Source organism: Oncorhynchus kisutch, linkage group LG13, assembly GCF_002021735.2.
Source record: "Oncorhynchus kisutch isolate 150728-3 linkage group LG13, Okis_V2, whole genome shotgun sequence".
NCBI classification, from domain to species: domain Eukaryota; kingdom Metazoa; phylum Chordata; class Actinopteri; order Salmoniformes; family Salmonidae; genus Oncorhynchus; species Oncorhynchus kisutch.
Window position 1 is genome coordinate 52,643,393 of NC_034186.2, and position 16,591 is coordinate 52,659,983.

At 45.4% G+C, this 16,591-nt stretch overlaps 1 protein-coding gene across 2 annotated transcripts in view; it reads right to left on the reverse strand.

The window, feature by feature from the left end:
- The window catches only part of LOC109902196 (nuclear factor of activated T-cells, cytoplasmic 1-like), a 63,018-nt gene extending 49,675 nt beyond the window's left edge, over nt 1-13,343 (reverse strand). The window contains exons 1-3 of one of the 2 annotated variants that reach the window (XM_020498357.2): nt 12,810-13,343; nt 7,865-8,981; nt 5,739-5,895 (exon numbers count right to left, since the gene is read on the reverse strand). In XM_020498357.2, coding sequence (XP_020353946.2) covers nt 5,739-5,895; nt 7,865-8,981; nt 12,810-12,942 — 1,407 coding nt within the window. In that variant the 5' untranslated portion in view covers nt 12,943-13,343. Of the gene's footprint in view, nt 1-5,738; nt 5,896-7,864; nt 8,982-10,617; nt 10,908-12,809 lie in introns of those variants that run through there. The other variant, XM_020498358.2, reaches the window with a different exon arrangement.
- Between the last annotated feature and the right edge of the window lie 3,248 nt (nt 13,344-16,591).

The window sequence follows — 16,591 nt, forward strand, 5'->3', positions numbered from 1 at the left end:
CCCTGGGCGACCTCCCTCAATAAATGTACCATATGTGCTCCCTCAGCCCTCAGCTCTCCTCTCCCATATCTCCTCTATCTCTTTCCCTCTCTGCTCCTGTGACCTTCCCTAGTCCACACACACCAACCACAAACTGAGCGCAAAATGTACTTCTTCATTTTAAATCCTCACAAGGGCAATAAGAAAAGACAAAGTTGAGGAACTGTCGTAAAGCTTAAGTGTGGTTCAACGAGAGAGGCTTCGCACACCTGTGAATCCTAATTCACATTTGCGTCTTGCGTCACATTTGAGTCTTGATACACAGCCTAATCTTGACCAGATGAGTTTAGCTAAACTAGGAATGTAGTCAAGCTGGGCTACGTATATTCATCTTCAACCAAATTTGAATCGAAGCGTAATTTACACCTCTAACCCCCATCTCCTGGCAAGTTAGACAGCATCTCCTCTTCCAACACCTGCCATGCTGGATAGACCGAAATCTCAAATTAAACAGGTCAGACTGGGTTTTGATGATGTGTAACTCTGAGGGTGTTGAGCTCAGAACCAGAGCTCACCCGGTCCTTTTCCACCATTCATTTGACATGAACCCTTACAGATCCATCATCACGGCTGCTAAATTTCAGCCCTGAGATGGTGGTGCTCCGAAGAGGTTTTTCCTATGGGCTTTCAAACCATGTTTGCTATGTCCTCTTAATGAGAATCATGTGTCCTTGTCAGTGATAGCTTAATGAAGTTTTTTTATTCTTCTTCTTATTTGTAGTTGTTGCTTTATTACCTTGGTTTACTTACTGTTTACATAAAAACTCGGCTTCACACTTGTAAGTGTTATGCTCAAGATCTTAGAGACAGACCGGGTTGAAAAATGTCAGAGAAAAGATTTGCACATGTTTGTTTAAGAATGTGACTTGCTGGTGAGTAGCAGCACAGTCTGGCCTGTGGGGAGAGTGTGAATATGGGCCTGCACAGGAACACTCTCTTTCCCTCTCTTTCCAGCTCCCAGAGATTTCATCACCGCCTGGAGAAATGTCATGACTCGTATTCCACGTGGCGCATGCAGTGGAGGGGAGAGAAGACTGGACGCGGGGGAGAAGGGAGAGGAGGGAGGGTAGCTCAGGTTTCCCCCATTTTCGCGCTCCCTCTCTCAAGTGCTGACAGTCACACGGCGAGACTTCGCTGTACCCAACTCAAACACTCATCCCAAGTTCGCTCTCTCTCCCCCCATACTGTCTTCATTATCCCCTTCCTCCTCCTCTTTCTCCGGTGCCTCATAGTCATAGAGTATGCATTGATCTACATGTGAATTGTTAATGTATTGGGTTTCCCTGGTTCCAAATGGCACTTCTTTATACAAGCGAAAAAGGGGCTATATTCCTCAAAGTGTGTATTTAAGCGTATTCCCCAATGTCATGTAATCAAGGGCAACGTTTCAAGTCCTGGCCCATGTCTAGACCAGCAAAGTCCAAATTCCAAATAAAAGGACGACTTGTTACCAAAATGTCTAGGCATTACGTTTTAGCCCAGGTACAGGGTATTACATTTGGGCAGAGTGATGTGTAGATGATTTCAGTCTACCCCTGATATAAAGGCTGGCAACCAGTGTTTTGCCTCGTAAATCTGGCGGCTTCTGGTCCTCACCTCAAACTAGTGAAAATGCAGTCATTTAGTCCAATTCTTTCCAGTTGCTGTTCAATGGTAATTAGTGGTTGCCCAATATACCAAGGCTGTGAGTAAGGGAAGCCCCTCGGAGGCCTAAAACACAGTTTCATGGGAGCCTAACTGCTCCTCGGGGCACAGACGAACAGCCATGACTGCCTCTTGTAGAGCAGTACATGGTTGTGTTCAGTTGGGGCAAAACGAAAAACGCTCTCGAAGTAAAATGAAACAGGGAGGCACTATCAGAACTTGTCCAATAAGAAATGCTCATTTTCATATGTGTTTGCGAAACGTTTGACTACGGTGTTCGTCAAATGAACAGAATCCGGGAGTCTGCACGGAAGAACAAAAGGTATCTTTCATGTTTTAAACAAGAGGCGGCACCAGATTTAAAACACAATAAATGACAGTCTTCGCAGCGAACGTACATTTACTGTAGCTATTGCCGAAGACATTACACAGCCAGCATAGATGTCAAGGTGAAACGGCACATGTTCAACCAGCAGCACATATGCTAAGGTTCTTCATGTCATTCTAGATATACTCTATCCATATGTAGTACTTACTATAACACTGTGTGATGGGTCTAATATTCTACAGGTGTCGTCTAACACTGTGTGCCCTGTACGCGTCTACGTGTTTCCTGTGGTTTCCTGTCTCAATGTATACCTGAGTGAAATTCCCCCGAGAGGGTCACGTCCCAGGTCGCTACCCCTCAATGCAAATATAATTCCATGTAATTCCACTTTGGCAATCATTCAATTCCATCATAATATCGGTTTCTTTGAAGAAGAAAAAACATCCCATCATGACGTGGTGGTCTTTGGTGTAAAGGAAGGTAGAAGATCAGGTTTTGGATTTTTCCTGAGCATGCCTTTAGAAACCATGTTGTAGACGTTGGACATAACTGTGGTGAGAGGAGGGGAGCCTGGTGAATCATCAGGGGGAGAAATTGGAGGCTAGTTGGGGTAGAGCAGAGGACCCTCCATCCCGTTAATGGGCGCTGTGGTCTGCAGCCAGTAAGTAAAGTGGAAAAGTGGCCGCGGGGGTCAGGACGTGGTACATCACCATGAGAAGGGGCTGAGAGGCCTGTGGGAGGAGGTCTGCACTGTAGCGATCTCCAAAAACAAATGATGGAATATCTGATCGAGGAGCCAGAAAGAAAACCGGTGGGGTGTGAGGGGATACGGACAGCAGAGTGCAGTCAGTGTACCCCGTAATCTGGAGGTTACCGCGAGTGTGCGGCTGCGGCAGTGGGCTGCAGCTCGGGGCCTCCCCAGATTTACGTCTTCATCCTGCAAGAGCGGTATGGTGGAGGAGACGGAGCTAGGAGCTGAGCATGATGTCACTGTTACAAAGGGACGTTTCCTGAACAAAGGGGAGCCTGTGTGCTTGGATTAGAAAAACACCTCCGTTCATTAAGTAGGAGCAACAGGAGGACTTCCGTGGTAGCAAATTGAGCGGTCATGAAGACAGAAACAGTGGCGCTGTAAAGGTAGCAAACATTGTTTTGAGTAACTGTTTTTCAGTCAGGTGTTTGTCAGTCAGTGCTCTTGGGGTCATAGTGTGTACTGTAACGCTTCATTGACTGATAGGTTAGATACACGGTGTCTCATGAAGTTTTTCAACATGGTATTTTTAAACTGTTGCGCACAGCAATGGGATATGTCACAATCACTCATAGGTGTTGTGCCTGTCCAACCCTGAGCCAAAACCCCAGTGCTGGTGTTTGTGCAGGTTTAGCCAGCATTGGGAATGTCGGTGTGGGAGAGAGGTTTGAGGAATGAGCGGCTCATGAGGAGCAACATCGGCAGTGATGTGGAGGCCCACTGGGCCAGGATGGTGGTGGGGGAGGAGGCATCGGATGGGCTCTGGGACTAGTCTCACCTCACCCTACCCCTCTTCCTCTCCCTCCACCCAGCCCCAGGGCCACCCGGGCCCTAATCAGCAGGAAGCAGAGTCTCTCTGGGGGTAACACAGCCGAGACCCAGCTGCCTGCCTGGTGACTCCCTGTGCCCTCCCTCTCTCCCTCTTTCCTCTGCGCCGCTCCCTACGCCTCCCTCTGCCCTCCCTACACCCTTCCACCGCCTCACTCTCTCCGTCTGCCCTCATCACATCTGCCTCTGCATGTGCTCTCTCTCCCTCCATCTCCCTCTCTTCCTGTCTTCCTTGTCCCCCCATCCCCCATCCCACATCACTAAACACTCACCCATTCTCCATGATTGCACCACCCACCGATCGCCTGCCACTCATTGCTCATAACAGCAGGGCACCCCAGGGACTACAACATGCCCTATCACCCCTATCCAGCCTCCCTGGGGACTGCACAGGATGAGTGAAGAAAGAGAGAGAGAAAGAGAGAGAGGAAGAAAGAAAGAAAGAAAGAAAGAAAGAAAGAAAGAAAAGAAAGAAAGAAAGAAAGAAAGAAAGAAAGAAAGAAAGAAAGAAAGAAAGAAAGAAAGAAAGAAAGAAAGAAAGAAAGAAAGAAAGAAAGAAAGAAAGAAAGAAAGAAAGAAAGAAAGAAAGAAGAAGGAGAGAAAGAGAAATGTGCCCCCACATCCTACACACGGGGAAAGACATGATGAAATTCTGTCTTCATTTTGCTAATGTTGTGCGTGTGTATCAAGTATTTACCTGACCTTCTGCATTAATCGTTCTCTGCCAACAAACTTCCAGTCAGAGGCTTGATTCTCGTGAAATTCCCCAGAGATTCTAATTCTCTCCAAATGTAATATTAGAGGTGTTGAATCACCTCCATTGTTCCGTAAAAGTAAAAGTAAAAAACAATGTGAGTGGGTGAGAATATGTGTGTCACTAGAGCAGCTGTCATATTGTTTATCTGAACCATTGCAATACTGACACACAGCTGTTGATACCTCTTTAATAAAACACCAGCACCCCAGTGATATTGGCTCTTTCAATGAATCTTTCCTCGATTCCTCACATACTCTCTCTTTTCCTCCTCCACAAAAGGCATTGGAGTAGAAGACCTGAGGGGAGGGACCTTGGACCTTCTCCAATACAGCTGAGAAGGAGGCGAGGAGATAAGGTTCCGAGGAATCAAAAAACGGGCCTCGGGGAAAAAAGGGCCTCGATGCTTGATGCTCTCAGTAGACATTCGTCAGGGTTTATGCAGGCTTGTAGTGTGTTGGACTTCCTTTTCAATTCACTTCACTGAAGTATCCGTGTTGTAAGACAGCAACTCACCATTACCATCACCCACCTGTGAAAGTTTCCCCCACGTACACACACAGGATGCTAATTCCCTACTCCTGACTCACTCCTTAGACCCCCTTAAAGACTGACATACAGCCTGAGTCACAAAGTGGTATAAACTAAACTAAATCAAGTTCAGTTTCACCTGCCAAAACACTGAACGTTGGTCAACAGTGCACTTGTATGTTGTTACACAAAGGGTTTTAATGAAGGGGTGTAATTACTTTAAATTTAGAGAGAGAAACTGAAACTTGACAGGCTATGTCTACAACACCTTGTTGGGCACAACAGCTGTTGTCAGACTTGAAACTCAGCACGTTAAGTTGTGTTGAAAAGATCTATTTGGAAAAACGGGGTGCAGTGCTAACAACACATGTTGAGTGTTTTGGAGAGAAGTAGGAACCATCAAGCTGGACCAAGAGAAGAGGGTTTGCTCAGCCCTTCTAATAGGCAATGTGCTACGCTATACTGTGTTTGCTATGTGTTTATATATAAGATATGTATTGTTATATTTATTTACAGTACATATATAATGAGACACACAACCCCCCCCCCCCCCCCATTCACACACTACTGTCTTAGTAGCTTACCAGGGTCCCCACCTTGAGTAAATCAGCGTGACGGCCTTAGAGAGAAAGGAGCTCTGTGTTGGGCCGCTGTGGTGAGAGTGACGTGAGCTCTAGAAGCATTGCCAAGCACAATACCGAGAGGTGATGGTCCTGCTCCATGCTAATTGTGTCAATATGTGCAACTGCTAGCCACAGTGACCTCTTACTGCAGTAGGTTGACTCCCGGCTTCAAGGGACATTCATAATAGAGAACACACACACCTACACACACACACACACACACATTATTGAGAAAGGTACCTGTACGACCGGATGACCTCCGGACGGAGCTTTGACTGCCCCGCGGCTGCCCTCTGTCTCGTAGTGGGCACGGTGGTGGGACTTGGGCTGCACCTCGATCTGCAGACTGTACGGGCCAGAGCAAGATGGCAGCTGCCAATCCAGGGCGGGCAGGGAGCTATGAGGAAGAGAGACCGTGCTTGGTATTGTGTGGAACATATAGATAGTATTTATAATGTAATAATATAAATAAGAATCTACAGAATAGCTTGGTCCCAGCTGTATCAGCCGTAGCCAACTCTTCTATAGACATCATGCAATACATGGAAACATATGCATGGCATGACAATGCAATGAACGAAACCAGAAAGGAGTTGGATAAAACACAAACAGACAGGACCACCAGGCTACCTACAAGCACGCACGCATGCACAAAGACGGATCCATTTCACTTAAATCCAGATCTCTGTTTCCCTTGTTAAATAATGTCCTGATCCTTTCCATTTCATCATTGGCTCTAATCTAATCAATTGAAGTCCTAGCCTGACGTATGTAATTCCTAAAGCCTGGGCAATAACGGCTCTTTTGATGAAAACTAAATGAAACTAAATGAAAGAAGCATGTGGTCTGGTTAGTCTGCTGTGTTTTTGGTTTTTTTATATTGCTGTGACAGGTGTCGATAAGCGGGCTCTTAGAAAAAAAAGGGTTCCAAAAGGGTTCTTCAGCTGTCCCCATAGGAGAACCCATTTTGGTTCCAGGTAAAACCGTTTTTGGTTCCAGGTAGAACCATTTTGGGTTCCATGTTCCAACAAAGGATTCTCCTATGGGGACAGCCAAAGACCCCTTTCAGGTTTTAGATAGCATATTTTTTCCTAAGTGTGTGGAGGGGGCATAGTCATTTCAGCAGCACAATGATACAACATGCCTAAAGGCTTAACATAGATAACCTAAGTGCATTGATGGTATCAATAATAGAAGTAGAGCTATCATCAAAAATCATTGAAGCCCACAGTCCTTTATTTTTAAATAAACAAACTCACCAAGTAACCAGACAACTGTCTGACAACCCGAAAGACCATGGTATCTCAGAAAGTGTCACAGCTGGCTACTCATAATATCATTGTTCAGATGTCGCCAGGGAATTAGCCTATCTTCCCATGTGAAGACCGCAGAGATATTGAACCAAAACAAACATTTGCGAGACAATATTTCACTGCGCCGGATGCCTGTGAAGCATAAAACCCCTGACCTAAAGGCTGGCCATGAAAAGCAATCTCTGGCATCCTCTTGGAACTTTCAGGGTGTTTGTTGACCCAAAACTAACTGATTTCCCCCCTCTCAGGCTTTATCTGTTCTGGCCGAACATTACATCATGTTTAGTGGCCAAAGAAGAGAGGGGGCACATGACAGCACAGGGAAGCCGGTTGTGTGATTACCCCACCAACTGTTTCCTTGAGCAAGCTTGTCACCATCACTTCCTGTCTCTGCATTATCTTAATCAAACATTTGATTTCCAACAGGAAAGTGTGCCAGGGCAGGAAAGAGAAAACAGAGGAAGGGTCGCCGTGAACTGAAAAGGTTGCCTTATTAAGAAGGGAGTCTGTCTGTGTGTGTGTGTATGTGTGTGTATGTCTATCCGTGTGTATTGTTTGTGCGGGGGTTTCTATGGTAACAGGGCACATGTGCTACACTACTCCTCCCTGCGAAATATGATTTACGAAATGTTTTGTATCTTCAAAGAGAAGCCCTCTTGGACACGATACAGCGACTACGTTTCGACTGCTGTCTTTCTCTGCGGTCTATGAAGACAAAAACAATTTGGCACTTGCAATAAATAAACATGTCTATTTTTGGAAAAAGACAAGACAAAACCTGGGATGGCAAAATAGCAGTGCAAGTGGAGGAACTGTTTTTTGTGTGGTGTGGATGTTAGTCCATAAATCTTTTGAAATAAGTCAACAGCTCCATGAGCGTCATTGTCTTTTTCAAGAGGCCTAATAACGCTTAACAATGCTGCCTTATGTTATCAGTGAATTCCCTGCCGACGTCAAAATGACTTTGTTTTAAACTGTTGATAATAAATGATTATACAGTACAATTAATTGACCCAAGCCTTCCCAGTCCAGCAATATTTTATTTCCACCTACCTGAGGTAGGGCTTTGGCTTGGACCAGGAGTAGGGGTGCTGGGGCACGTCTAGGAAGCCTCCACAGTAGCTCTCCTTCTTGAAAGGCAGGCGGGAGATGTAGTCCTCCTGTAGGAGCTCGCTCCCAAGGCCCATCTCCTCTCCTCCCGGCTCCGTCTTCAGGCTCATGGTGGGGCTGTGGTCTAGGTTGGTCTTGCGGGCCTTGACGGGGACACCCTCGCCCATGTCGACCAGTCCGTCGGTGGTGAGGGCGTTGATGGCTGCCACGATGGCAGAGTTGGTGTACTGGTTGGTGTTGGCCAGCCAGCTGTCGTCTGTGACACTGACCCTGGGCGAGCCGCGCGGGGAAGGCGTGGACGACTGGTTGGGCGAGTAGGTTGGCTGTCTGTAGGTGGTGCCGTTGAAGCTGAATTTTCTCTTCCCCACGCCAACACTGCCACCTCCTCCGCTGCAAGCCGGGGAGTTTGGCCTGGAGCTTCCACAGGGCCCCTGTCCCACCCAGCCCTCTTCGGCTTGGGCCCCGATCAGGGGGGAGGTGGATGGCGAGTGGCGGGGGGAGGTTGAGGGGGGGCCGAGAGGAGCGTGTGGGCAGGAGAGGAGAGAGGACGAGCCTTTCGGAGAGACACAAGGAGACTGCCATGGCGAGTTCTGGGATGAGTTGTCATAGTTGTAAAAGCCAGACTCGTAGGACGACGCATCCGAGTTGCAGCTACGTGATGACACGCTGCTGGCCGGGCTGAGGCAACTGGGGTCGCGGTAGCCATCGCCGTTTGGCAGCGTCAGGGTCACAATGGAGTTGACCCCCCGCTTGTGGTGGACGATGTGGTCCATGCTGCTGCTCTCCTCCACCTCCTCCTCGGGGTACTGGTGGTAGGCTGTGATCTCGATGCGAGGACTCTCCAGGGCCGGGGCCCCGTTAGGCCTCAGGCCGTGGGACATGTAGTAGCCCTGGGCTGGGTTGTGGTTGTTGTGATCGTGGAGACCGTAGCCTGTCTGGTGGCAGGAGGACACAGAGATAATGGGGCTGGACTGCAGTGTGTGGTACTGGGTGGCCAGACAGGGATTTCCCATGCCCAGTGGCAGGGACAGGCTGACGTTTGGAGTGTAGCTATATGCATCTGGAAAATACAAACACACAAGGGCACTGTAAGTATAGGCCACCATCCAAGACATCACAGTATTTTTCATGAAGTTTTTGATTTCTTTTTACCCTAGGTCACCTATGCATTCATAACGCCTTTATAAAAGCTATATTACAGGTATAACACATAGCAGGCTAGTAGATACCCATAGACGTCCAGTCATTGTGCTAATGCTAGTTAGCATTAGCTCTCAAAAGTACCTCTAACTTCCTTCATACTGGACACAGAGACATAAACATGGTATCCACGAGTTCACCTGACTCTGGGGGAGTAGATAATGGGCTGCATTGCCGAAAATCCCAAAATGATCCCTTAAACCCTACGTCTATTGAACTGATAACGGTCCAATGAAATGTGTGAGATATCAGCAGATTGTTAACAGTCCGTCTTGAGCTGTGCAGAGATCCACGGTTTGCTCTCTAGACTATAGGACCTCCTCCAGCGAAGCAGTGATGGAGATCTTATTTGATTGATGGCTTCACTCACTGAGTGAATTAGGGATCGCCCATGTTGAACACTAACAGCACTCTGCTTTGCTTTGAGCTCGTGATTAAGTCAGAGAGTTTACAGCTGCTGAGGCATCACACACATACAGAATACATGCTCAGACACAAATGGTTGGACACACACACACACACACAAACAGATACATACACACACACACAACAGATACATACACACATTATCTGCCACACAACACACACACACACACACACACACACACACACACATACACACATTATCTGCCACACAACACACACACAAACACAGAAACATTTACTTTAACAATTCACACAATTGTTACAATATAATGATTTCTGTCTGATAAGGGTAATTTTATTTTACAATCTCAAATGAATATTCAACCAAATGTTGTGAAGTGTACTAGAGTAAGGCAATCCCCTTCCAGCTTGTGTGCTATATTTGTTAACCACAACGCTACACAAACAGCACGTCACATGAAATGATGAACCTGTCATGCACCACAGAATACGTGGGTAGACTGTCTAAAATTAGTTCACGGCAGACTATTTCCAGAAACAGTGGCAGGTCAAATTCTAATTGTATTTAGTAGTTCATAAAGTTTTGGTTTGTTTTTGGTGCTCAATGAAGCAATTAACAGTAGTATGAAACCTTATAGGCACACAAACTTACATTAAAGCACATTATGGTGGAGAAAGCAAAGGAAGGGAATGCAAATGTGAAATGTTCTTAGCAAAAAGGGCCAAAGGGCACGAACAAAGCTTGCAATAATAAGGGAAGCAAACATAACTACATTATTAGATTTTCTAATAATGTGTAATCATAATAAATTACAAGCCTAAATGCCTCTACGTAAATGATTCTGCTAAGCAAGATAGGACAACAAAACGTTTATTGTCCTATACTTATTACGGTCTAAGTAGCCTATGTATTATTAATTACACACCAGAAACATGAAAAAAGCACGGGAATAAGTTAGCTCTGACAAGCAGATGAAAAAGAATCACACTAGGCCAACTGCATAAGGTAAAACATACACACAGAGCAAAATAAATCACCAAAACAGTTTGAGCAACCACAAGTTCAGGGACAGACACCAGCCCCTATCCAGAGATCCGTCACCACCAACCTCTGTCAGGCCTGTGGCCACACTCTCCCCCTTGGCTGTACTCAAACAAAAAGTTGAAGTCAAACTCCGGTTCTTCACGAAGGGAGCTCATCTTAGCCTCAGCTTAAGGGTGATGAGAACAGCCTCCAACACCTCAGCTCTAACTGTTGTCTGTCTGTCTCTGTCTGTCTGTTTTGTCTTCTCCTTTTGTCTTTAGAGATGCTGTTCTTTTCTGGTGCTCGTTCCTGACAGACCCTCCACTAGTGCTGAGGATGCAGATCTCTTTCTCACTCCACCTAATGTGACTTAGAGGGGTGGTACACACCTACTGACTACAGGGCTGACTGCAAGTTGTTTTTCCCTCTTCTGTCTGTGTGTGTGTGTGTGTGTGTGTGTGTGTGTGTGTGTGTGTGTGTGTGTGTGTGTGTGTGTGTGTGTGTGTGTGTGTGTGTGTGTGTGTGTGTGTGTGTGTGTGTGTGTGTGTGTGTGTGTGTGTGTGTGTGTGTGTGTGTGTGTGTGTGTGTGTGTGTGTGTGTTGTGTGTGTGTGTGTGTGTGTGTGTGGCGCACACTATGCCTCAGCACACTCTCTGTTTCTAACACATGAGCTACATCCACCCATACACATCGGGACTTTCACTCATTTGTGTTATCGCTGCCGATCTTGAGCTTTGTATTTCCAGGTTGCGTCTGCTGAATGCTGAACTAACAAAGTGACAGATAGCAAATTGAGGGTGAAAGCTCTATGGAATAATGGTATCTAAAAATCCAAGGAAAACAATCACTGATGACCTGTTTCGGTGACTTGCTTTCAAGGAATTTCTTATGACAGTAAGTAATCACATCTGCAGAATTATGGCACTATTAACACTGTATAAGCGTTTGCAGTTTAAAGTGACTCGCATGGCTTGCTTTTCTCTCTCGTCACCATATTCCAAAATGTTTTCACTCTGGTTGTGTTATTACCATCCATAAATCCTTTCCCCCAGAACATGGGACCAAGTCAATCTGCATGTCTCTAAATACAATCTGGTTTCATTCACACAGATGGTGGGGCTCTGCTCGGCCCAGACAGAGTGAACCTCAGGAAGAGCTAGATGGTCACAGATAAAGCCCTCTGTAGGCTCAGAAAATCAGCCGCTTCGTGGCTTGCAGTCAGTTATCACGAGCACCTTTTTTTGTTGTGGCTAAGTCACCATAGAGAGAGGGGCTGCGTGTGTGTGTGTGTGTGTGTGTGTGTGTGTGTGTGTGTGTGTGTGTGTGTGTGTGTGTGTGTGTGTGTGTGTGTGTGTGTGTCTGACTGTATGTCTGCAATACTGCAGTTGTCAGCAGACTGGTGAAGCAGAGTGGTTATGCATATACCCCAGCCAAGCAAGCTACACATGGAAACACACACACACACACACACACACACACACACACACACACACACAAACGCACATGTGTCTGCTATTAATTATGAGTCTTAGGAGGGACTGAAATGAATAAATAACACAGCCCCCACCCGTCCACATCTAGAAACCTCAAAGACAAATTAAATCCCCAAACCACAAAAAGTCCATGACATCAGCACTGGAATAGCCTCGGCTACTTCCTGAATTAAGTGTCATGGCAGATAGAGCACCGTCAGTGAAGTGGATGGTCCAAGTATGTGTGCATGCATGATGTAGATTTGTCAAGGTGGAAAAGCACAACCATGAAAACATACAGGAATATTTTCAATCGTCATGGTCAAATAAATAGAGCAAAATGTGGGCTGTGAATGATTGATTATTGACAATAAGGGCATTGTGAAGCCTGGGGGGAAAAAAACATACAAATGAGTGTATCCTACCAAAAACAGCGTTCCCTGCACTCAAATGTCGCCTACACATTGCTATAAAAGTGTTACTCGCGCACTTCGGGCTCTGGTTATCATATGGATGCCCCTCACAGCGTCAGGTATAGCGCGATACGCACAGCATCAATTGCGCACTTAGGAGACTCCTGTTTTGAAAACACCGACACCGATTGGTAGCTGAAGAAACCTTCCCAGACGGTTGCAACTATTGTAGTGTATACCTTCATAATAATACGCATGGTTTCATTGATAGCAACTCACGATTTGAGAATCATTAAAGTAAACATGACACACGCACTCCAGTCAGATAATATCATTTGAACATTGCCACGTCAAATTAACGGAAAATATAGGCTAGACAGTGAAGCCGGTTACCTTCTTCTGCAGACTTCATCTCGGTAGCGAGAGAGTTGAGAAACTGCAATCCTCGTTCCTTTCCCAAAGCCGCTGGGAGGACTGGTCCAAAGTTGAATTTGGAGCTGAGTCTCAAACAGCTGATATCCTGCATTCAACTTGCGATTGGTCTACTTTTGTGGTGGTGACGGTTGACAATAATATCACAGGCAGTATCATATGAGAACTGCGAGAAAAAAACGATTTCAGGCTGTAGAAATGTGCATTAATCAAAACAAAAATAAACGCATTATTTGTCAATAAAAAAGTAAACTCGAATGCTGATTTGAGATGAATTCAAACACTTTCATCTACGTGACAGCCCTCCAAGAGAAACAGATGGAAAAGAGAGTAGAGTATGCGAAAGGGTTATCTTCACAGCACTTCTCACACACTCGGGGTTGGTCTGATGGTTAGATGAGTTTTGCTGTCGTTTTGTTATGCTTTAGCCTAATTAAGATTTCCTTAGACTCCTGGTAGCTGTGACACAGGGCATGTCAGAAGGGGCTGGCTCCATCCCTTTTAAAGCTGGAAAACACCTCCTGTTCAGCGCGCCGCCCCTCTAGGAATGACGTTATCGCTGCCTACAAGCTCCTTTCTGGAAGACTGACGGTGCTTGATCAAGTCCGCCAAGAGATTCCATTGTTGTATACGTGGGAGGGAGTCGGGAGGTGTTTTGAAAATCCTCGACTATTTATTTGTGTCTTACATTGCTCACCTTTCAGGTCAGTTTGGGCAGTTTGAATGCAGATAGCCTAGTTCAGGAGTATTCAACCGGGGGTCCGAGGCCCCCTAGAGATCCGCTGATGCACTGCATGGGGTCCGCAAAAATATAAAAACAAAAGAAAATGGAACAAATCTTTTTTTTATTTCAATGTTGTTATGAATATTGCTAGCAACAACATAAATAATACATGTGTTATTACATACCTACAGTAGAAAATAAGATAATGTCTTCTTTCTAACTTTCTATTTCTCAACTACTAATATTGAGGAAATAGGCTTTGTCGCTGGCTGCTGTTAAGCTTTCTTGACTTGGACATACATTTTTTGCCAACACACTAACCTTTGTTTAACCAGCTAAACAGCTGCTCTTAGCGAAAATGCGTTCGGCGTGACCTTTCTAGCTAATTGGCTATGTTAGTTTACACTTCCTCTTCCAATTATAATTATAATGGGGCGGCAGGTAGCTTAGCGGTTAGAGCGATGGGCCAGTAACCGAAAGGTTGCTGGGTTGAATCCCTGAGCTGACAAGGTAAAACATGTTCCACCCTTGAACAAGGCAGTTAACCCACTGTTCCCTGGTAGGCTGTCATTGTAAATACGATTTTTTTCTTTACTGACTTGCCTAGTTAAATAAAGGTTAAAAAAAACAATGTGGGGAGGTCAAAATAATGAAAAATGATTAACTCAACCTATTTATTTGAAAATGTTGATTACTTCTACTTTCCATGATCATTTTCCTGATGTTAAGACAAGACGTGAATTAAAACGAAACATTCTGGGCCTCCTGAGTGGTACAGCGGTCTAAGGCATCACTACAGATACCGGGTTCGATCCCGGGCTGTGTCGCAGCCGGCCGCGACCGGGAGATACATGAGACAGCGCACAATTGGCCCAGCGTCGTCCGGGTTAGGGGAGGGTTTGGCCAGCTGGGATGTCCTTGTCCCATCGCTCTATATCAACTCCTTGTGGTGGCAGCTGCATGCACGCTGACATTGGTGTGGCTGGCTTCCCGGGTTTGTCAAGAGGCAGTGCAGCTTGGCAGGGTCGTGGGGGACACATGAGTCCGTACGGGAGTTGCAGCGATGGGACATGACTGTAAACTACCAATTGGATATCATGAAAAGGGGTAAAAAGTACAATAAACATATTAATAATAATACAAATAAATTCTAATGTATGATGGGGATCCCTGGCCAAGAAAAGTTTGCCTACCCCTGGCCTAGTTCATAAATAACTTGAACATCCATAGCCACAGTTACAAGTGTATGACCTCATTAGAATTGTATTACAACATAATATCCAGGTGAATGCAAATAATATTGACCTGGGTAAAAAAAGTGATAATGTGCTCACCTCAAAAATACCAAAATTAGGCTAGCCTAACCTACCATATACATTACAGAGCTCTTGAAATTGCACTCAACAGAAATATAAATGCAACGTGTACTGTATTTCTCTCAAATTGTATGCACCCATTTGCTTACATCCCTATTAGTGAGCATTTCTCCTTTGCCAAGGTAATCCATCCACCTGACAACCAACCTCACAACCGCAGACCACGTGTAACCACGCCAGCTCAGGACCTCCACATCCGACTTCTTCACCTGAGGGAATATTGGAGACCAGCCACCCGGACAGCTGATGAAACTGTGGGTTTACACAACAGAAGAATTTCTGCACAAACTGTCAGAAACCGTCTCAGGCAAGCTCATCTGCGTGCTCGTCGTCCTCACCAGGGTCTTGACCTGACTGCAGTTAGGCGTTGTAACCGACCTCAGTGGGCAAATGCTCAACTTCGATGGTTACTGGCACACTGGAGAAGTGTGCTCTTCATGGATGAATCTGGTTTTCAACTGTACCGGGCAGATGACATCATGTATGTCATCATGTGGGCGAGCGGTTTGCTGATGTCAATGTTGTGAACAGAGTGCCCCATGGTTGCGGTGAGGTTCTGGTATGGGTAGGCATAAGCTACGAATTTCAATGCACAGAGATACCATGAAGCTGAAAATGTCCCAGTTTTTCCACGGCCTGCATACTCACCAGACATGTCACCTATTGAACATGTTTGCGATGCTCTGGATCGACATGTATGACAGCCACCCAAGTTCCTCAAAAATGGTCAAAGACTCCAGTAACCCAAGTCATAGACTGTTCGCTCTGCTACTACATTACAAGAGGTACCGGAGCTCCAAGTCTAGGTCCAAAAGGCACCTTAACAGCTTCTACCCCCAAACTTTAAGACTGCTAAACAATTAATCACATGGCCACCCGGATTATTTACATTGACCCCCCCCCTTTGTTTTTAAACTGCTGCTACTCGCTGTTTATTATCTATGCATAGTCTCTTTACCCCTACCTACCTCGACTACCCTGTACCCCACACACTGACTCGTTATTGTTATGTCATTTTATTGTGTTACTTTTTATTCAATGTTTTACTTTAGTTCATTTAGTGAATATTTGTACTTTTTAAATGTATTTATTTATTGAACATCCGAAACATACAATATACTTGCAGTGAAGCCGCTCAACAACCAGGACTGAAGAAAACAGCAAACAACAACGCAAAAAAAATTATACAACTAAATAATACATTTAAAACAAAGGACATCAAGGACAACTAAAGTCATAACAGCAATGCCAATCAATGTTGTAGCCAATCGTCTAGCCAAAAATGTAAAGTATTTACCACGATTTGCCTCATTATTGAAGAGAGTTTTCTGTCCGGTTCCTGGTCAGAGGTTGACAGTCAAACAACGGTGCATTCTGGAGCGCAAGGTTTATCCTGTTTTGCAAGTATGAGTGCAAAGGTTACCAATTCCCAGGGGGAGGACATGTCTATATCCCTGAGCTATGTGTGTTTAAATCATTTTTCGATCACTTCTGTTGACATTCAACATGTGTTACTTGGATGTGTTTAAACCTAGCGGTAGCCTATGTTCCGTGGGTACTTTACATAGGCTACCGCTTGCCTATTAGCAACACTTCATACAGGCAAAAGAAAGAAAAAGGCTTTACACACATTCAGGTAACAC